Source organism: Marmota flaviventris, chromosome 9 (assembly GCF_047511675.1).
Source record: "Marmota flaviventris isolate mMarFla1 chromosome 9, mMarFla1.hap1, whole genome shotgun sequence".
NCBI classification, from domain to species: domain Eukaryota; kingdom Metazoa; phylum Chordata; class Mammalia; order Rodentia; family Sciuridae; genus Marmota; species Marmota flaviventris.
In genome coordinates, this window is record NC_092506.1 from 61,936,882 (window position 1) to 61,958,255 (window position 21,374).

The 21,374-nt window shown below is 37.7% G+C and overlaps 1 protein-coding gene across 5 annotated transcripts in view; it reads right to left on the reverse strand.

Annotated features, from left to right (window-relative positions):
- Positions 1-21,374, reverse strand: part of Fam168a (family with sequence similarity 168 member A) — a 189,034-nt gene that overhangs the window by 70,655 nt on the left and 97,005 nt on the right. For all 5 annotated transcript variants that reach the window (XM_071616472.1, XM_027942566.2, XM_027942567.2 and 2 more), the window contains exon 2: positions 1,333-1,420. In XM_071616472.1, the coding sequence (XP_071472573.1) occupies positions 1,333-1,402 (70 nt within the window). In that variant the 5' untranslated portion in view covers positions 1,403-1,420. The remainder of the gene's footprint in view (positions 1-1,332; positions 1,421-21,374) is intronic.

Consider the following 21,374-nt stretch of genomic DNA (forward strand, 5'->3'; position numbering starts at 1 on the left):
AATCTTTTTTTAAAAAATCAAATATTTGAGGATACCAAAACACTCTCATAGTGTTCTTATAAGACAAAATTTAGACACAAGCAAACAATGGGTTCTCTGAGATCCTTCCACTCTCAGTCTTAGAAGGCTGTACACCATACACAAAAAAGTACGTAAGGAGTTTGAGAAACGGATACATGCCACCACTTCTACTTATTTTCATTCTGGGACAAAACTCTTCAATGCTCCCAACTCCAAACTTGCTACCAAGACCTTAATCTATCTTTCCTTCTTTCCCATTTCTTTTCTAATCTATATACTCCATCTAAGCTTGAGGATTGACAGTACCCTGTATAGTCAAGAATTGATCACACATTCTTTTTTGTTGTTGTTGTTGTTATGTTTTTGGTGTTGGGAATTGAATCCAGGGCCCTATGCATGCTAAGTATGCATTCTACCACTGAGCTGCCCCAGGCCTGACCAGACTATCTCAATTCCATGTGATTGTTTATACTGTTACCTCCACCTTCATTTATATTTATTAATGTTTTTGAAGGTTTGTGATGTGCTAAGCACCATGCTAGACAACTTACATCTTCTCATTCGCTTCTACTGCCATAAGTTCTCTCTGACTTTATTTGTTTGTAAATAATAATAATCATTACTAAACACTTTGTAAGTGCTGAGTGCTTTACACTAGCTCCTGTAATTCTTTCAGCACCCCTATAAAGTAGGGTAATGTCCCTGTTTAATACATGAGAACACCGAGGCTCTAGAAGTTTGGAAAACTTGCCTAAAGTTGAGTAAAGGAAAGTATGCTTTCTGGAAAAGTACTGTCCAAAATAAGAGTTGATTTCTTAAGGAATAAAGTAAAGCAGTCAGGGAACAGCAGCATTCAAGACAAAGAGACAACATAAATAAAAGTACAGTAGTAAGAAACAGCTGGTCTGCAGTTAATATCTTCAGAATCATCTGAGCCAAGTTTGAAGATCTAATTTTGTTTTGTACTTTTGACTATGTGACTTTGATTTTTCTCATCTGTAAAATGGTGATAATAAGCTCTACTATGTAGAATTTGCTTTAAGAACGAAGTGAAATAAGGTATATGGAAGTGCCCAGCATAGGCTAGACCCATGATAGGTGCCCAGTGTTACCTCCCTACCTTCTCACTTGTTAACAATTCAATGACTCTTAGTGAAGAATGTCACACTTTCTTCATTACTTGACCTCAGATATATCTTCTCCAAGTTCCCAAGTGACTTTTGAAGGCACAGCACACCAAGTCACTCAGAAAGTTATTTTGCAATGACATCAACCCCCATTTCTCACAAGAGCCTTTCTCACACCACTCACCCGTGTAGGCCATGTTCTTAGGGTTGCCATAAGGAGCCCCAGGCTGCACGGGGCTGTAAACAGGGTTCATTGTGGAAGACTGAGGATCCTACAGAGAAAACAAAGAAAACAGAATTAATTATTAATTGCTCATTTTCCTTGACATAAGTTTTTCTTCTAAAATCTCCAATTTATGCTCCAAGGGAAGAATCATAGTTTAGTAATAAAAACAACTAAACAACATACTATACAAAATACTTTTCCCATTTTACAGATGAAGATATTGAGAAGCAGAGCAGTGATACAACTTGTTTAATGTCAACTCAGGTTCTCAGTGCAGTGTTAATTATCCTACTGAGAGCTCTGTCATTAGTCATTAGTGTGGCATTGGCCAGGTCACTCTCTCTCTCTCTACATTTTAATATCCTGATATAAAATGAATTAGTTTAGGATCTCTGAGGTGCTTTCTAATTCTAATGATACTAGCTCAAAATTATATGCTGGAAAATTATATACTTCTGTGGTTCACTAAGGGAGTACGGTGCCTGATGATGAACACAACAGCCTGCTGGAAAGAAGAGCAGCAAGTGTCTTACCTATCCCTGTACCTGCAGAGGACAAGATACCAGTTACGCAGCTTTAAAGAAAAAAAGGTGAAGAGAGGTTCACTGCCATTGAACATTTAAAAAAAAAATTTTTTTTTAGTTATAGATGGACACAATATCTTTATTTATTTATTTGTATACAGTGCTGAGGATAGAACCAAGTGCCTCATCCATGCGAGGCAAGTACTCTACCGTTGAGCCACAACCCCAGCCCCCCATTGAACATTTTAATGTACACAAGGAAACAGCCAGAATTTCTTTACATATTCATTCAAGAAAAAATAAACTTAGAAATTTGTGTGCAGGAACTGTCACTTGCACAAGTGTTCTGTTAATTATCTTAATGAAGTACATTCTCCTATTCTGATTAATGGAAAATCTGTCATTAAGTTCTATTAACCAGCCAATTTGTTCCAACCTTGTTTAGGTAGCCATTTCTTACACACAGGCTGACACATGTTTGAAAATGTGTCTACAAATATATTATTTTAAAAAAATGTTTTTATAGTAGATGGACACAATACCTTTATTTCATTTTTATGTGGTGCTGAGGATCAAACCCAGTGCCTCACACATGCTAGGCAAGCACTCTACCAACTGAGCTATAGCCCTAGCCCTAAATATATTATTTACACTTCATAAAAATCAAAATATTCCCTCCTAACTAGGTTCATATGATAGATGGGCAATTTTTTAGGTCATTAACTTTTCTAACACCTCAGAATAGGAAATAAGTTCAATGTTGAAGGCAGGCAGTGAACAGCTGGCCTGATGACAACTGTTCTGAGACTAATCAGTCTGTCCAGGAATCTGAAATGAGAGGTAGAGAAAGGATAGATTCCCAAGGAGAGGAAGTTAGGGCCATCAGACAGGCAAAAGGGATAATGCTGCCAGAACTTCCCAAAGCCTATCCAATATGCAGCCTTGGCAAACCACCTCAGGGTCACAGCCTAGATAAAATTACCATCTGTCTATAAACTAAAACCACAACAACTTGAAGATGAAAGTTAAAGAAGATATGTATATTTTAGCTCAACTTAGGAAATTTCACAACCAGAGTTGAAAATTACAAGAGATCACAGATATTATGTCACAAACTATAAAGTGACATGCAGAGTAAACAAGGATGGTATGACAATGGTGCCAATGTGAGGATGACAACACAGAGGACTGCTTATATACTTTTCCTGTCTTGGGTGTCTCCCTTCTATTTACCCAGTTCTCTGCATAGTAAGCCAGCATGAGGGAGACTATTAAGGTGCTGCTATGGTGAATGGATCCACAAAAAGCTTGTGGAAACTTACTGGTCATTGTGACAGTATTAAGGGGTGGGACCTTTAAGAGGTGATTAGTCCATGAGGGATCTGCTCTCATGAATGAATAAATTAAAGCTGTTATCATGGGAGAGAGTTCCTTATAAGAGAATGAGTTTGGGGCTGGGGTTGTGGCTCAGTGGTAGAATGCTCACCCAGCACATGTGAGGCCCTGGGTTCGATCCTCAGCACCACATAAAAATAAATAAATAAAGGTATGGTGTCCAACTACAACTAAAAAATTAATATTAAAAAAAAAAAGAATGAGTTTGGCTCCCTCTTGCTCTCTTTTACCTTCTTTTTACTCTTCTTCTCTTCTGCCACAGGATGACACAGTAAGAGGGCACTTGCCAGATCCCAGAACACTAATACTGAACTTCCTAGCTTCCCCAAACTGCCCCAATAAATCTACTATAAATTACCCAGGCTACAGAATGCCTTTACAGCAGCACAAAATGACTAAGACAAGTGCTGGGCAGCACAACTGAGCCTATAAACATCAGGGCACCCTCTTATTGAGAAAGCACTCTGTATTGCTGATTGGAGAAAATACAAAATTGTTTTTCATAATCAAAGGAACTGGTCTCCTATTGTTTCAAAATGACGGCAACTGGCACAGGAAGAGACCATGCCTGGGGCAGTATTTCATATCAGCATCAATTCCAATCCCAAGTAATGACTGACAGAAAAGAGATCTGTCAGGGGTTAAAAATTTGAAATAAGCTTATGACAGCCACTTGTGGGAAGCTGCCTAAGGGCAGACAGGATTCCCAGTTTCCAAATTACAGTCAGTATTTTATGATAGAATCTAAGTAAGTATTTAAGTTCCAAAAAAGATTTTGATGTCCAAACAGTTTAAGGAGCACTCTTTCCCAAATGCAATTTCCATACATAAAGAAACTAAATAGCAATGAACAAGAACAACAAAAATCTCTACTTATATTCTAACTGGGGAAGAGGAGACAGAATTTTCTAAAAACTGAATTACCAGTATATTAGATGGCAATAAATGCTATAAAGAAATCAACTTAGAGTGAATTTAGGTATGCTAGGACAAGAGTTTCTATTTTAAATATGATGATTAGTCAAAATGTCAGAGTAATATCTGAGCAAAGACCCGAATAAAATCGAAAGAGCCATGTAATACTTTAACAAGAAACTGTCCAAGCAGAGGAAATAGCAAATAAAAACTCCCTGGCAGAGTAGCTCAGTGATAAAGCACATTTGCCCAGCATGCGCCAGGCAAAAATGCCCTGAAGTGAAAATATGTTTGAGAAATACTTTGTAGGCTAGGTTGTAATGGTTTTTTGTTGTTGTTGTTGTTGCATGCGAGGTAAGTGCTCAACCACTAAGCTACAACCCACCCCCTAACGGTAAATTTTAGCATATTAAATGGCTGAATTAAGAAATACTTGGTAAAGAAATAAGATATGTCAAGAGCTTTGTAATGTTTTGAACAACCAATAAAAAAAAAAAAGAATTATTTGGGGTTTGTCTGTAAGGTTGCTCTCAGAGAAGATTAGCATTTGAGTTTTAGCAGATGAGGTGGGGAAGATCTGCCCTCAGAGAGGACAGGCACCACTCTCATTGGCCAGCTAGGACAGAATAAATACGGAAGGTGAATTGGTCTCTGCTCCAAGAGCTGGGATAGACCTTCCCCCTTTTAAAAATTTTTATTTGTTCTTTTTAGATACACATGACAATAAAGTATATTTTGACATATTTATACATACATGGAATATAATTTCCCATTCTTGGAATTGAACATGATATGAAGTTACACTGGTCATGTATTCATACATGTACATAGGAAAGTTATGTCCAATTCATTCTACTATCTTTCCTATTCCCATCCCTCCTCTCATTCATTCCCCTTTGTCTAATTGAATGAACTTCTATTCTTCCTCCACCCCCATTATGTGTTAGCATCTGCATATCAGACAGAACATTCAGTCTTTGGTTTGGGGGGATTGGCTTATTTCACTTAGCATGATAGTCTCCAGTTCCATCCATTTACCAGCAAATGCCATAATTTCATTCTTCTTTATGGTTGAGTAATATTCCACTGTGTATACATATCACACTTTATCCATTCATCTGTTGAAGAGTATCTAAGTTTGTTCCATAGCTTAGCTACTGTGTACTGAGCAGCTATAAACATTGATGTGGCTGTGTCCCTGCAGCATGCTGATTTTATGTCCTTTGAGTATAACATTAGGAATGGGATAACTGGGTCAAATGGTTCCATTCCAAATTTTTTGAGGAATCTCCATACTGCTTTCCATAGTGTTGTACCAATTTGCAGTCCCACCAGCAACAGGGTATGAGTGTACCCTATTGTTGCTTGTATTCTTAATAACTGCCATTCTGACTGGAGTGAGATGAAATCTTAGAGTACTTTTGATTTGCATTTCTCTATTTGCTAGAAAATGTTGAACATTTTTTCATATATTTGTTGATCTATTGTATTTCTTCTTCTGTGAAGTGCCTGTTCAGTTCTTTTGCCCATTTATTGATTGGGTTATTTGGTTTTTGGTGTTGAGTTTTTGAGTTCTTTATATATCCTGGAGATTAATGCTGTATTTGAGGTGGCAAAGATTTTCTCCCATTCTGTACTCTCTCTCTTCATGTTCTTGATTCTTTCCTTTCCTGTAAAGAAGCTTTTCCCATTTATTGATTCTTGATTTTACTTCTTGCACATTAGGAGTCTTCTTGAGGAAGTCGGTTCCTAAGCCGACATTATGGAGAGTTGGGCTTACTTTTTATTTTTGTAGGTGCAGGGTCTCTGGTCTAATGCCTAGGTCCTTGATCCACTTGGAGTTAGGTTTTGTGCTTGGTGAAAGATAGGGGTCTGATTCATTTCACTACATATGGATTTGCAGTTTTCCCAGCACCAATGTATGTTTTTCTTTTCTCCAATGTATGTTTATGATGCCTTTGTCTAGTGTGAGATAACTGTATTTATGTGGGTTTGAGGATAGGCCTTTTCTTACTGTCTTGAACATCAGTACTCTCATCTCACAGGCATTTGGACTCGAGGACTTACACCATCAGCTCTCCAGGTTCACAGGCTTTTGGCCTTGGACTGAGAGTTACACCATTAGCTTTCTCGGTTCTGAGGCCTTTAGACTTGAACTGAGCTACACTACCAGCATCCCAAGGTCTTCAGTTTGCAGACTGCCTGTCATGTACTCCTTAGCTATCATAGTTGTGTGAGCCAATTCCTCTAATAAATTCCATCTCATGAATCTATAATAGGTATCCCATTGGTTCTGTCTCTCTGAAGAACACTGACTAATACAAATTGGAAGATATTGCAGTGCTTTGAGCAAAAGAATGACATGATTTGACTTCATTTGAAGACAATTACTCTGTGGTGCTAAGACCAGATGGCAAAAAGGCAAGAGAAGTAGGGTAATAAATTAGGAGGCTACTGAAATAGTACAGATGAAAGATGGGGGGCTGGGGTTGTGGCTCAGTGATACAGTGCTTGCTAACATGTACGAGGCCCTGGGCTCAATCCTCAGCACCACATAAAAATAAATAAATAAAATAAAGGTATTTTGTCCAACTACTATTAAAAATTTTTTTAAAAAAGAAAGAAAGTAAGATGGTAGTGGTTGAATGGTTGGTGGTAGTGATGGTGGTGGTGGAAAGTCATATTTTGATGATTAAGCTGACAGAAATTGCTGATGAATTGAATATAGGGTCTGGAAAGAAGACAAAGGATGACTCCAATAGTGATTTAAGGAACTGGAATGATAAAAATCCCATTTAACTGGGATGAAAACTATGAGGGGAGCAGGTTTGGGTGAAGAATAAAAATTTAGATTTGGACTTAAATTGTAGTTACTCCAAAGTTCTGCTTAGAACAATGATTGAGGGGCTGGGGATGTGGCTCAAGCGGTAGCGCGCTCGCCTGGCATGCGTGCGGCCTGGGTTCGATCCTCAGCACCACATACAAACAAAGATGTTGTGTCCGCCGAAAATTAAAAAAAAGATAAAAAAATAAATATTTTTTAAAAAAAGAACAATGATTGATACACAACCCCCTGAAAGGATTAATCATTAGTACCACTTTAAATATTACTTTACTACCAGCAGCTACCATTTATTGTCTATCATGTAACAGGTACTGTGCTAGAGTCTTAGTAAGTTCTTATAAGTCTTATTAGGTCACGAAGATCTTCCAAAATAGGTTTTATTTTTACTATATGACAGGTAAGTAAACTTAAGCCAAGAGAAAGTCTCTTTGCCCAAGGTCTCAAATAAGAAGTGAGAAAAGGTCAGTTTCAAACTGACTACAATGTCTATGCTACTTCCATTAGGCTAGGTAACTCTCCCAGGCTCCTCTGTCTCCTAGCCTTGCACTAAATGTTCCTCTGAAATACCAGGTTTTCAACCCCCCTACACCTCAGGGGTCCTGGTGCTCTGTTTGGACCCTGATAAATCCCACCACGGAGGCAGTTCATATCCATTATAGTACCACCACCTGCTGGGTCCCTGCTGGGCATACATGGGCGGTTACAAGAGAATAAAGCCTTGCCTCTCTCTCTGTTCCTGCCAGCTGACTAGAATCTTAGCTGCCATACACTACCCATCCGATCTGATTTCAGTTTTACAGTAAGACAAACTTAGGGGGTACCCACCATGTAAGTCCTGCCCACCTATCTTTCCAGAGTCAAGTATGCAGCTGTCCCTATTCCCTAGGGTTGAACCACCATAAAGTCTACTTTACTTATGCCAGCTTCTCATTTTATTCAGAAAAAAAATCTAAAGTCCTTATAAGAGTCTGTAAGACCTTATATGATCTGGCCTTGTACAACTACCTCTCCAGTTGCAATTCCGACAACTATACCCTTATTTCCACTATTCCAATGCCAATGACCTCCTTGCTCTTCTCTGAACACACCACACTTATTGGTGCCTCAAAGTCTTCATACTTGCTCTTTGCCACATCTAAATGCCCTTCTTCCTGGATATGCAAATGGAATGTTCCCTCATTTCCTTTAGGTCTCTGCTCAAACATCACCTTGGCAATCAGAAATGCCTTCTTTAACCAACCTTTGTAAAATAGCTCCTCCGAATGATGTTAATCTCTGTCCTCTCATCCTGCTTTACTTTTCCTATTGACACTGTCTTAGCCCATTTTGTGTTACTATAACAAAATACTTGAGACTGGGTAATTTATATTGAACAGAAACTTATTTCTTGCAATTCTAGAAGCTGGGAAACCCAAGCTCAAGGGTCTGGCGTCTAGAAAGAGCCTTAATGATAAATCATCCCATGGTGGAAGACAGAAGGACAAGAAAGAGAACCTACTGAAACCTACTGAAAGCCCTTTTTTAAAGGCATTAAACCCACCCACGAGAGCAGAGCTCTCATGGTCTAATCACTTCTTTTATTTATTTACTTTTTAAATTTTTTGTAGTACTTGGGATTGAACCCAGAGGTGCTTTATCATGGATCTATATCCCTAGACCTTTTATTTTGAGACAGAATTTTGCTCATTTGTTGAGGCTGGCCTGGAACTTGTCATCCTCCTGCCTCAGTCTCCAGAGCAACTGTGATTACAGGCATGTGCCACCCCACCCAACAGCCTAATCACTTATTAAAGGCCTCACTTCCCAATGTTGTTACACTGGCAATTAAATTTCAATGAGTTTTGAAGGGGAAAAATATTCAAAGCAACAACTATTACCTAATTTTTTTTCTTATTTGCTTATTCTTTCCTTCATTAGAGTAAATTCCATGAAAATAAGGGTGCTGTTTCTTTTGTCTTATATCACCAGTACATAATAGTTGAATGAATAATGAGCCATTTTTCATGCTTCTCCAAAGACAACTTTAAAAAAGCTTTAAGGCACTTGGCACTTTTTGGCATGCTCTAGTCAACTACTTTGCTCCATGGTCTCTCCATGACCTACTTCTCAAAGAGATTCATCTTGGGCTGAACAAGTCAAGGTGAACCCAGAAGTAATATAATGTATGTGAAATAAAATAGAGGTGCTGATGAAGCTGGTTTGTACCCTAAGATTTTTCTGCCCACTGTTCTTTCTACAAGTGGCTTGCTGCTGCCCTCAAAACAACTGTGGGCTATTTCTTTCAAAACAGCAGCAAAACCGTGCACACTGACACACATCTGTAATCCCAGAGACTCAGGAGGCTAAGGCAGGAGGATAAATTCAAGGCCAGCCTAAGCAACCTAGCAAGACCCTGTCTCAAAATAAAAAATAAACAGGACTGGGGTTATAGCTCTGTGGTAAAGCAACCTGAGTTCAATCCCCAGTAACAAAAAAAGAAAGAAAATTAAAAAGTAGTAGTAATAATAATAATAATAATAATACAAGGGGATGAAAATTCTGAAATAGCCAAAGTGCTCAGCAAACTCTCTCCCCAAAAAGCAAAACTACAATGGGACAAAATGATCAAAAACAATCATTTCAAGCTGGGTATAGTGGCACACATCTGTAATACCAATGACTTGGGAGGCTGATGAGAGAAGACACAAGGTCTAGGTGGCAATAATTTAGTGAAGTCCTGTCTCAAAATAAAATAAAATATAAAGGGCTGAGGATGTAGTTCAGTGGTAGAGCACTTGTCTAGCATGTGTGGGCCATGGGTTGGATCTCCCAATACCACACAAAAGAAGAAAAGAGGAAAAAAAAAAAAAAATACTACAGCCTTTTCAGGCCTCTGGGGTTTTGCTGGGGGCAGTTCTTCCTTTATTTATTTATTTTGAGGTGTTGGAAACTAAACCCAGGGCATAAAGCATGTTAGACAAACACTTTACTACCAAGCTATTCTCCCAACCCCTGAAATGTTTTGTTTTTGTTTGTAAGATGTGGTCTCAGGGGCTGGGGTTGTGGCTCAGCGGTAGAGTGCTTGCCTAGCTCTTTCAGGGCTCTGGGTTCAGTCCTCAGCACCACCACATAAAAATAAATAAATAAAACAAAGATATTGTGTTCAACTACAACTTTAAAAAAAAAAAGATGTGGTCTCACAATGCTGCCCAGGCTGGCCTCAAAATTCCTGGGCTCAAGCAATATTCCTGCCTTAGCCTCCAAAGTAGTTGGGACTACAGGCATGAACCACCATACCAGGCAGTTCTCTGAAAATTAAATGCATACATTAAAGTGAGAAAAACCACTGAACCAAATTAATACTGGTGAAAGTGTATGACATTTTAGCCTGGAGCTATCCTTATTTCCAAGGCCCCCAGCTCCCTGGGGTTAATTCTCTGGGATGGTGGGGGAGGGGACAGACTAGGCCAAGAGAACTACTGCTACCAGAGTAGGACAATTTAATTTGAAGCTGAGCATGGAAAATGCCAGGCCCAGCGTCATTGTTCAAATACAACAGTGAGACAATCTGGAGAACAATAGCATATAATCCAGGAAGGCCATTACTTCAGCTACCCTGAGGCCATAATACTAGTTGGTACAAGCCATAAACCCTAGATAAACCAAAAATTTTAAAAAGATTCTAGGGAAAAAAAACCAGTATAGTGAGTGTTGATAATCTTTCATGGGATCCCTAGTGGTCCAAAAGGCATAACAATTATTTAGGAAACACTTGAGAGAATCCTAACTACTGACCTTAAGTGAACATAAAAAGACCTTGAACTCACCAAAACTAAAAGCCAGAGCAGAGTCATAAATTGAATGCATTTCCCCAAACCACATACAGATCCATCAGCAAAGCGTAAAATAAAAGTCTTCCAAGCCTAGGATTTAAGCACAACCCCTGACCAATGATTGGCTGGCCACTAATCAATGCCCAGGAGTGGTCTTTAGAAAGCCAAATTTGAAAATTAAAATAAAAATATTAAGAAATATGCCACATGCAGAGGCGCACACCTGTAATCCCAGCAGCTCAGGAGGTTGAGGCAGGAGGATCATGAGTTCAAAGCCAAGCCTCAGCAACAGTGAAGTGCTAAGCAACTCAGTGAGACCCTGTCTCTAAATAAAATACAAAAAGGGCTGGGGATGTAGCTCAGTGGTTGAGTGCCTCTGAGTTCAATCCTTGGGATCCCCTGCCCCCCCAAAATTTAAGAAATATGACCAGAGACACCAGTAGTCACACAGTGAAAAAAATGACCGATTTACAGAAGACTCAAAGTCACTAAACAAAGTCACTAAACAAAAACCCTAGCAACAATAGCCCCTCGGTGGTGAGAGATCTGAATCAAGAGTTGCAACAATATAGTGTTTTAAACATATGCCTTTCAACAACAAAAATCATGAAAAATGCAAAGCATGGCCTATTTGGAATAAAGGCAGGAAATAAAGAAATAAAGGCAGGCAATGTTAGATCCAAATATTATACAATCAAAATATTGATATCAGGAGATAAAACCTTCAAAGCAGCATTTATAAATGTTAAGAGAACTAAAGAAAGTCATACTTTAAATAATTAAAATGAAAATATAATTTGACTCACGGAACACAGAATATCAATAAACAAAATTTACAAAAGCAAAAAGAACCAAACTGAAATTGTTTTTTGAAATGAAACATTAAAGAGGGGCTCAACAGCAAATCTGAGTTGGCAGAATTACTAGACTTGAAGGCAGAGCAATATAGATTATGCAATATGAAAAACAAAAGAACAGATGAAGAAAAATAAAAGAGTCTCAGAGATCTACAGGATATTAAAAAAAAACAAAAACATACAAGTAATAAGAGTCTCAAAAGGAGGAGAGAAGTAGAAAGAAAAAAAAATCTTTTAAGATATAATGGCCCCAAACTTCCTAAATTTGACTTAACAATAACAACAAAAAGGTTCATGCGTTGGAAACTTGGTACTCAGGGTGGTAGTACCAGGAAATGAACTGGAACCTTTAAGTGGAGCCTAGTGGGAAGTCCTTAGGCCACTAGAGACTTGACCTTGTAAGGGATTATGGGATCCCATCCTTTCTGGCTTCATGTCTAATGATGTGATCTCCTGCTTTCACATATGCTACTACCACTGAAATTTGTCATGAGGGGCTGCAACTGGGGGTGGGGGGAGGGTGTTACAAGAACCTGTACCATGCCTGCAAAATGGTGAGTTAAATAAAACCTTTTTTCTTATAAGCAGGCTGCCTCCTAGTTTTTTTTTTTTAAAGGCTGGGCTGGGGTTGTGGCTCAGTGGCGGAGTGCTTGCCTTGCACATGTAAAGCACTGGGTTCGATCCTCAGCACCACATAAAAATGAACAAAGTGAAGACATTATGTCCAGGTATAACTAAAATTAAAAAAAAAAAAAAAAAGGCTACTGCAACTACCCATCCAACAAACACAATGAACTCCAAGCAGTATAAACACAAAAAGATCCATACCTATATATGGTAAAATATACAGTAAAACCACTGAAAATCAATGATTTTCCAAAATGGAAAGAGAAAACAACTTCCCAGATAAAAGGCAACACTAATAAGATTAACAGATGACTTCTTATTAGAAATAATGGAGGCCAGAAGGCAGGGGGGATGGGGATGATGTATTCAATATGCTGAAAGAAAAACCTGTCAACCAAGAATCAGACCTGGCAAAGAATCTTAAACCTACCTTTTGAAATCAAAGGCAAAATAAATACATTTCCAAACAAGTAACAATTGAGAGAATTCACTGCTAGCAACCTGTGTTTCAAAAAATACACTAAAGAAATACTAACACTGAAAGGAAGTGATAATAGTAATTCAAATTCATACAAAAAAATAAAGAGCACCAGTAAAGGTAACCAGATAGATAGGATATATAATAGTACAGTATTTTTTTTCTTAACTGTTTAACTATAAAATTGTATTGTTAGCTTTAGGATATGTAAGGATATAATATAAACATATAATATAAACAAAGTAAAGGAGCATGGGAATGGAGCTATATGAGAGCAAATTTTCTATATTTTATTGACATTAGTTCTGTATCTGAAATATTATAATACAATAAATAATAATAAGTTATGATGTATATTTTAATACCCAAAGTAACTACCAGAAGAATAAACTTAAAAATTTTAAGGATCAACAATAACAGCAAATAAAAAGGGATAAACTACTAATCCATGTCACAATATGGATTAACTCTGAAAATATTGTGCCAAAGGAAAAGAGCCAAAGCAAAACAAACATGTATTTTATTCATTCTATTTATATGAAATGTTCAGAAAAGGCAAGTCTACAGAGACAGACAATAGATTTTTGGTTGTCTGGAATTCAAAAGAAATGGAGATTGACAACAGATAGAATCAAAGAGATTTCTTTGGACCTAGAATGGTTTAGATTTTGGTGACAGTTGCACAACTCTGTAAATTTGCTAAAAACATTGCATTATAAACTCAAAATGGGTGGCTTTTATCATCTACAAATTATACCACAATAAAGCTGCTAAAAATACAAGTTATTGATTCAAGAAGAAGTTATAGTGACAACCCCAGCCCCAACATTTTCATTTTATATACATGAACTAATGTTCTTGTATTGGGCCTTGTGTGACGTGTTATAGATTCAGAGGTCGATGGGACAAAATTTCCGATAGCCATGGAAACTGGCAATTAATGGCAATCTAGTACAGTTATTATACTGTTAGAATATAAAGAAAGAACAACTAAAATGAGGGGACAGTGAAATGCTGTGCTGTCACTTGGCAGCAATATGCTCAGTTAAAGGATTCTATTTCCCAGCCTCCAAGTTAGTTAGGGGTGGCTATCTGATAAGTTCTGTTCTGTGAGGCATAAATGAAATTACAGGCAGAATTTCTGGGAAGGCTGCATAAAAGGAATTGTGCTAGCTTGGGAAAAGATATTCTTCCTCCCTGTCCTTCCATTTCCCTTGACTATTCCCCACCATCTAGAATTAAACATGATGATTAGAGCTCAGTGGTCTTCTTTTCCATGTAATCTGAAGAACGGAAACCTTAAACCCAGAATGGCAGAAGCAGCTTTGATAAAGTTCATGGAACAACCATTTTAGCTCTGGACTACGGACTTCTTACTTTTTTTTTTTTTTACATGAAAAATAAATCTCTATGCTTTTAATCCATTATTATTTTAGATTTCTGTTATATGTGGCTAAACCTATTTAATAGGGGAGAAACTATAGGTTTCAAAAAAAGATATGTTCTGGAGGATGACACGAATTCTACAGAAAGAAAAGAAGGAAAGGCCATTTATGAGATTATACCAGCACAGAGCGAGACATACAGAGAACATCAAGCAGTTCTGGAAAGCTAAAGCACAGAACCTAAGGGGAAATATGGAAAGAATATTATCATTCCTATCTCCATTTCTCAATAGTGTCCACTCAAGTTTTCAAAGGACATCAAAACGCCAGATATAGCATGGCTACAGGTCATTTCATGACCCCAGAGATCGATGAACTTTTCTGTTTTAAATACTCATTGAGGTTGTAATTTGTCTGCCTTATTCTTTTTTTCCTGCTTCATTTTAAACACAAAGAGGTCTAAAGGGGCTGTATCTGTTTTATTTAGTACTAAATTACTAAAGAAAAGGGCCTGGTACAAAAGTAGAAAACTTCTATAAAAACTTTTTAACTAGATTAATGAAAGATGAATAAGTGAAGAAAGCATTTATTGGTATCCAAGAGCTTAATTTCATTATAGAAATTAACATTTTTTTCTAACAATATAAGAACTCGTAATCCTCCTCCAAATGAATTTAAGAAAGCAGGCCAGGCACAGTGGCATATGCCTGTAATCCCAGTGGCTTGAGAGGCTGAGGCAGGAGGATTACGAATTCAAAGCAGCACTAAGAACTCTGGGAGATCCTATCTCTACATAAAATTTTTAAAAGGGCTGGGGATATGGTTCAGAGGTTAAGCGCCCTTGGGTTCAATCTCCAGTACCAAAAAAAAAAAAAAAAAAGAGAGAGGAGGAGGAAGAGGAGGAGGAGGAGGAGGAGGAGGAGGAGAAGTAGTAGTAGTTGTTAGCATGGGCTTTATACCAGTAATTCAACTTTGGATTGTGTTGGATTTCACCAGTTGTCCTTGCCCAGTGCTTCACTGCCCAATGTCCTTTTCCTATCCAGGAGACAATCCAGACCCCACACAGAAGCCCAGTTTTTCTTTTTAAATATTTTCTATTAGTTGCAGACAGACAAAATACCTTTGTTTTATTATTTATTTATTTATTGTGGTGCTGAGGATCGAACCCAGTGCCTCACATGTGCTAGGCGAGCACTCTACCACTGAGCCACAACCCCAGTCCAGGAGCCCAGTTTTTTATGATAGTATCTGTTTCTTCATCCTGTCTGCCCAATGTAATCACAAGTGCACATTAGAGTTTTGCATTTTACAATTCTGTACATAACATTTCATTTCAGAAAAGGTTTCAATTTAAAGATGAAATGGAAAATCTGACTTAAAGGAATCTGTTAAGAATCTCAATATCTGAAAGGCTTCCACATGCAAAAGCCCAACAACCAGCTTTTCGGCGTGCCTGAAAATGAGATGCTCATCAGCAAAAGGTCAAGTTTCAACCACCAGAGCATTTAACCCATTAAAATCACTTTAAAAAAAATAACTTTTTAGCTAATCAAAACATAACAAAGGGCTGGGTTTGTGATTCAGTGGTAGAGTGCTTTTAAAAAAAAAAAAATGTGGCATTTATACACAATGGAATATTACTCAGCACTAAAAAATAATAAGATCATGGCTTGCAGGGAAATGGATGGCATTACAGCAGATTATGCTAAGTGAAGTTAGCCAATCCCCCAAAAAAACAAATGCCAAATGTCTTCTCTGATATAAAGGGGGTGACTCAAAATGGGGTAGGGAGGAAGAGCATGGGAAGAAGATTATCTCTAGATAGGGAAGAGGGATGGGAGGAAAAGGGAGGGAGAAGATGAATTGCATGGAGGGTGGAAGGAGACCCTCATCGTTGTACAAAATACATGTATGAAGATGTGGGGAAAAAAAAAAAAAAAGAATGGGTCTCTATGCCCAGGCAGGCATCAAACTTGGAATCCTCCTGCCTTGGCCACCTAAGTAGCCAGGATTACAGGCACATGCCACAGTGCTCAGCTTATAATTTTTAAACTAATTCTCTTTAGGAAAAAATGAGAGGCATATAGATTTTACTCAGTCAAACTGAAGATGGTGTAATGAAGCTACTTACTTTGACTGCATATTCTGCTGAAGTTTTAGAGTCAAGCTAGCCCCATGTGCAAATTAGCAGTGAAGATTTCAACTCTTCTGCCTCTGGGTTCTAATAAAGGGGGTCTTTGCTGGAGAAACTATATTGCTTCAGAACAATCAAAGGCTCTATTCTTCAAAGCCTACCTGCTTCAAGTTTTCAGCCTCTGTATTTATGTTCAAGGAACTTCAGGAACTAGACCATGTTGGTCTATACACTTATCTCTGTCCCTGACCTGCCCATTGCTTTTTCTTATCTACCTATTACATAAATGCAAGTGTTAGGGAAAGGGGCTCATAGTTTCTGATATAATGCAAGTAAAGCTGACCAAAGTTTAGACAGTTTTGTAGGCACTGGATACTCAAAAACAATGGAATTTATTATTTTTTGTTTGTCTTGCCTTTTTAGCAGTAAAATATTTACAAAAGCATAAATTTACTACTTTAACCATTTTAAAGTATACAGTTTAATATAGTGCATTAAATATATTCACATTGCTGTGTAACCATCACCGCCATCCATCTCCACAGCTTCTCATCTTCCCAGTGTGACTCCTCGTATCCATTAAACAAGAACTCTCCGTTGCCCCTCCCCACCCAGACCCTGACAACCACCCTTCTACTTTCTGTCCCTATGAATTTAATAAGTATTCTAAAGAATCATATAATGTTTTTGCTTGTGTGAATGATACTTCACATAATATCTTCAAGGTTTATCCATGTCATAGCAGAAAAACACTGTTTTTTTCATTACAAAACACTACAGACTTCCCGTCTCAGATAAAGATGACCATAAATTATAAGACAGATCATCATTTATTAGCTGTTCAAGATAAAATCAAAAGCTCACTGTAGGATTTTTCCCCCTCCAATAACCACTGAGATTTACAAATTGATTTGTAATATGGAACAAATATTTCTAAATAGATAATTTAGATGGAGCATCTTGCTGCTCTCAAAATAAATTCTAACATTCATTAGGAAGTAAAATGACCCTCAATAAAAAAGACAATGTGTTATCAATGTTTGGATAAATAAGATTAATGTTTAGAATAAGCTATTCATTTGCTTCTTTTTAAATTTTTTCATATATATTTTTAGTAGTTGATGGACCTTTATTTTATTCATTTATTTATATGCGGTGCTGAGAATTGAACCCAGTGGCTCACACATGCTAAGCAAGTGTTCTACCACTGAGCCACAATCCCAGCCCATATTCATTTGCTTTGATATCAATAAAATTTTCTTGCAGGAGAATAAATATGCATCTGATTATTTTACATATAATACCTCTACAACCATTTCCTATTCCAAAGTAGTATATTTTTTTAACATTGCTAACAAATTCTTATTATCCACACTGATGGGCCAAGAATTATACTTTAACCAGCAAGACCAATGTGAATAAAAGTGTGAATGATCTTACTATAATCAGAAAATACTTCCTCACTCTCAGAGATATAATTTATTGTTTGCTTTCCCACCTCTCCCCAAACCTCACCTCCCAAACTTGAATCCCATGTGTCCCTGTACACTGCATGTTCTGACCCTCATCTCTCTCTCATCTCCTCCTGATCTTTTCCACCACACTCTCTATAATTCAAGATTAGCAAAATCCTCTGTAACTTCAACCTCTTCTGTGAATGTCCCCTTCACTTTCTTGCCCTTAAGTGAAATCTGGCTATCTCTCATGACAATGTTTTCCTTTGGAGTCCTTTCAAATGAGCTGGTTTTGTCTCTACTCCCCATCTATCACTGAACCTTGAAACTTACTGTTGCTTCCATTTCCTTCTCCATAAAAACATCTAGCTTTGAATTTAAATTCAGAATCATTCCTCCTTATAGGCCTTTATTACTCTTACCCCTGCCCCTATCTGCAATTAGGAATAAAACACAGAGCTTTGTGCATGCTAGGTAAACACTCTACCAATAAGCTACATCCCTTTTTCTTTTGATCTTCCCGTCTCAACCCAAGTAGCTGGGATTACAGGCGTGCCATCACACATGCCTGGCTCTTTACTACTCTCCGGTTACTCTCTGCTAATACCTTAAAGATTGTGGCTCCGGGCTCACTGTCATTCTAATCATTCTTGTCATTAATTCATAATAATGTCAATAACTACATAAATAATGGTTATAAAACATTGCCAGATAAAACCCCTTCAGTGCCATTGAGATTTCCAAACTTATATTTAATCTAGAACAAGTATTTCTAAATAGATAATTTAGATGGAGCATCTTAGTACTCTCAAAATAAGTTCTAACTATATTCATTAGGAAGTCAAATGACCCAATAAAAAAGAGAACATGGTATCAAGTTTGAATAAGATTAATGTTTATTTATTTTTTAAATTATCCATAGATTTTTTGAATATATGTCTTTGTATATATGTATACACATGCATATAAATTCATACATTTTTAAATTACGTTTTTGTTGTAGACGGACACAATACCTTTGCTTTATTCATTCTTTTTTTTTTTTTTTAAGAGAGAGAGAGAGAGAATTTTTTAATATTTATTTTTTAGTTTTCGGCGGATACAACATCTTTGTTTGTATGTGGTGCTGAGGACCGCATACACACCAGGCGAATGCGCTACCGCTTGAGCCACATCCCCAGCCCTAAGATTTTTTTTTTTTTTTTATTGTTGGCTGTTCAAAACATTACATAGTTCTTGATATATCATATTTCACAATTTGATTCAAGTGGGTTATGAGCTCCCATTTTTACCCCATATACAGATTGCAGAATCACATCAGTTATACATCCATTGATTTACATATTGCCATACTAGTGTCTGTTGTATTCTGCTGTCTTTCCTATCCTCTACTATCCCCCCTCCCCTCCCCTCCCCTCCCCTCCCCTCCCCTCTTCTCTCTCTGCCCCCTTTACTGACATTCGTTTGTCCCCCTTGTATTATTTTTCCCCTTCCCCTCACTTCCTCTTGTATGTACTTTTGTATACCTCTGAGGGTCTCCTTCCATTTCCATGCATTTTCCCTTCTCTCTCCCTTTCCCTCCCACCTCTCATCCCTGTTTAATGTTAATCTTCTTCTCATGCTCTTCGACCCTACTCTGTTCTTAGCTACTCTCCTTATATCAAAGAAGACATTTGACATTTGTTTTTTAGGGATTGGCTAGCTTCACTTAGCATAATCTGCTCTAATGCCATCCATTTCCCTGTAAATTCTATGATTTTGTCATTTTTTAATGCAGAGTAATACTCCATTGTGTATAAATGCCACATTTTTTTTATCCATTCATCCATTGAAGGGCATCTAGGTTGGTTCCACAGTCTAGCTATTGTGAATTGTGCTGCTATGAACATCGATGTAGCAGTGTCCCTGTAGCATGCTCTTTTTAGGTCTTTAGGGAATAGACCGAGAAGGGGAATAGCTGGGTCAAATGGTGGCTCCATTCCCAGCTTTCCAAGAAATCTCCATACTGCTTTCCAAATTGGCTGCACCAATTTGCAGTCCCACCAGCAATGTACAAGTGTACCCTTTTCCCCACATCCTCGCCAGCACTTGTTGTTGTTTGACTTCATAATGGCTGCCAATCTAACTGGAGTGAGATGGTATCTTAGGGTGGTTTTGATTTGCATTTCTCTGACTGCTAGAGATGGTGAGCATTTTTTCATGTACTTGTTGATTGACTGTATGTCCTCCTCTGAGAAGTGTCTGTTCAGGTCCTTGGCCCATTTGTTGATTGGGTTGTTTGTTCTCTTATTGTCTAATTTTTTGAGCTCTTTGTATACTCTGGATATTAGGGCTCTATCTGAAGTGTGAGGAGTAAAGATTTGTTCCCAGGTTGTAGGCTCTCTATTTACCTCTCTTATTGTATCTTTTGCTGAGAAAAAACTTTTTAGTTTGAGTAAGTCCCATTTGTTGATTCTAGTTATTAACTTTTGTGCTATGGGTGTCCTATTGAGGAATTTGGAGCCCGACCCCACCGACTGTAGATCGTAGCCAACTTTTTCTTCTATCAGACGGCGCGTCTCTGATTTGATATCAAGCTCCTTGATCCATTTTGAATTAACTTTTGTGCATGGCGAGAGAAAGGGATTCAGTTTCATTTTGTTGCATATGGATTTCCAGTTTTCCCAGCACCATTTGTTGAAGATGCTATCCTTCCTCCATTGCATGCTTTTAGCCCCTTTATCAAATATAAGATAGTTGTAGTTTTGTGGATTGGTTTCTGTGTCCTCTATTCTGTACCATTGGTCCACCCGCCTGTTTTGGTACCAGTACCATGCTGTTTTTGTTACTATTGCTCTGTAATATAGTTTGAAGTCTGGTATCGCTATACCGCCTGATTCACACTTCCTGCTTAGCATTGTTTTTGCTATTCTGGGTCTTTTATTTTTCCATATGAATTTCATGATTGCTTTCTCTATTTCTACAAGAAATGCCGTTGGGATTTTGATTGGCATTGCATTAAACCTATAGAGAACTTTTGGTAATATCGCCATTTTGATGATGTTAGTTCTGCCTATCCATGAACAGGGTATATTTTTCCATCTTCTAAGATCTTCTTCTATTTCTCTCTTTAGGGTTCTGTAGTTTTCATTGTATAAGTCTTTCACCTCTTTTGTTAGGTTGATTCCTAAGTATTTTATTTTTTTTGAAGATATTGTGAATGGAGTGGTTGTCCTCATTTCCATTTCAGAGGATTTGTCGCTGATATACAGGAATGCCTTTGATTTATGCGTGTTGATTTTATATCCTGCCACTTTGCTGAATTCATTTATTAGCTCTAATAGTTTCTTTGTAGACCCTTTTGGGTCTGCTAGGTATAGAATCATGTCATCTGCAAATAGTGATAATTTAAGTTCTTCTTTTCCTATTTTGATGCCTTTAATTTCTTTCGTCTGTCTAATTGCTCTGGCCAGTGTTTCGAGAACTATGTTGAACAGAAGTGGTGAGAGAGGGCATCCCTGTCTTGTTCCAGATTTTAGAGGGAATGCCTTCAATTTTTCTCCATTCAGAATGATCCCAGCCCTAAGATTAATGT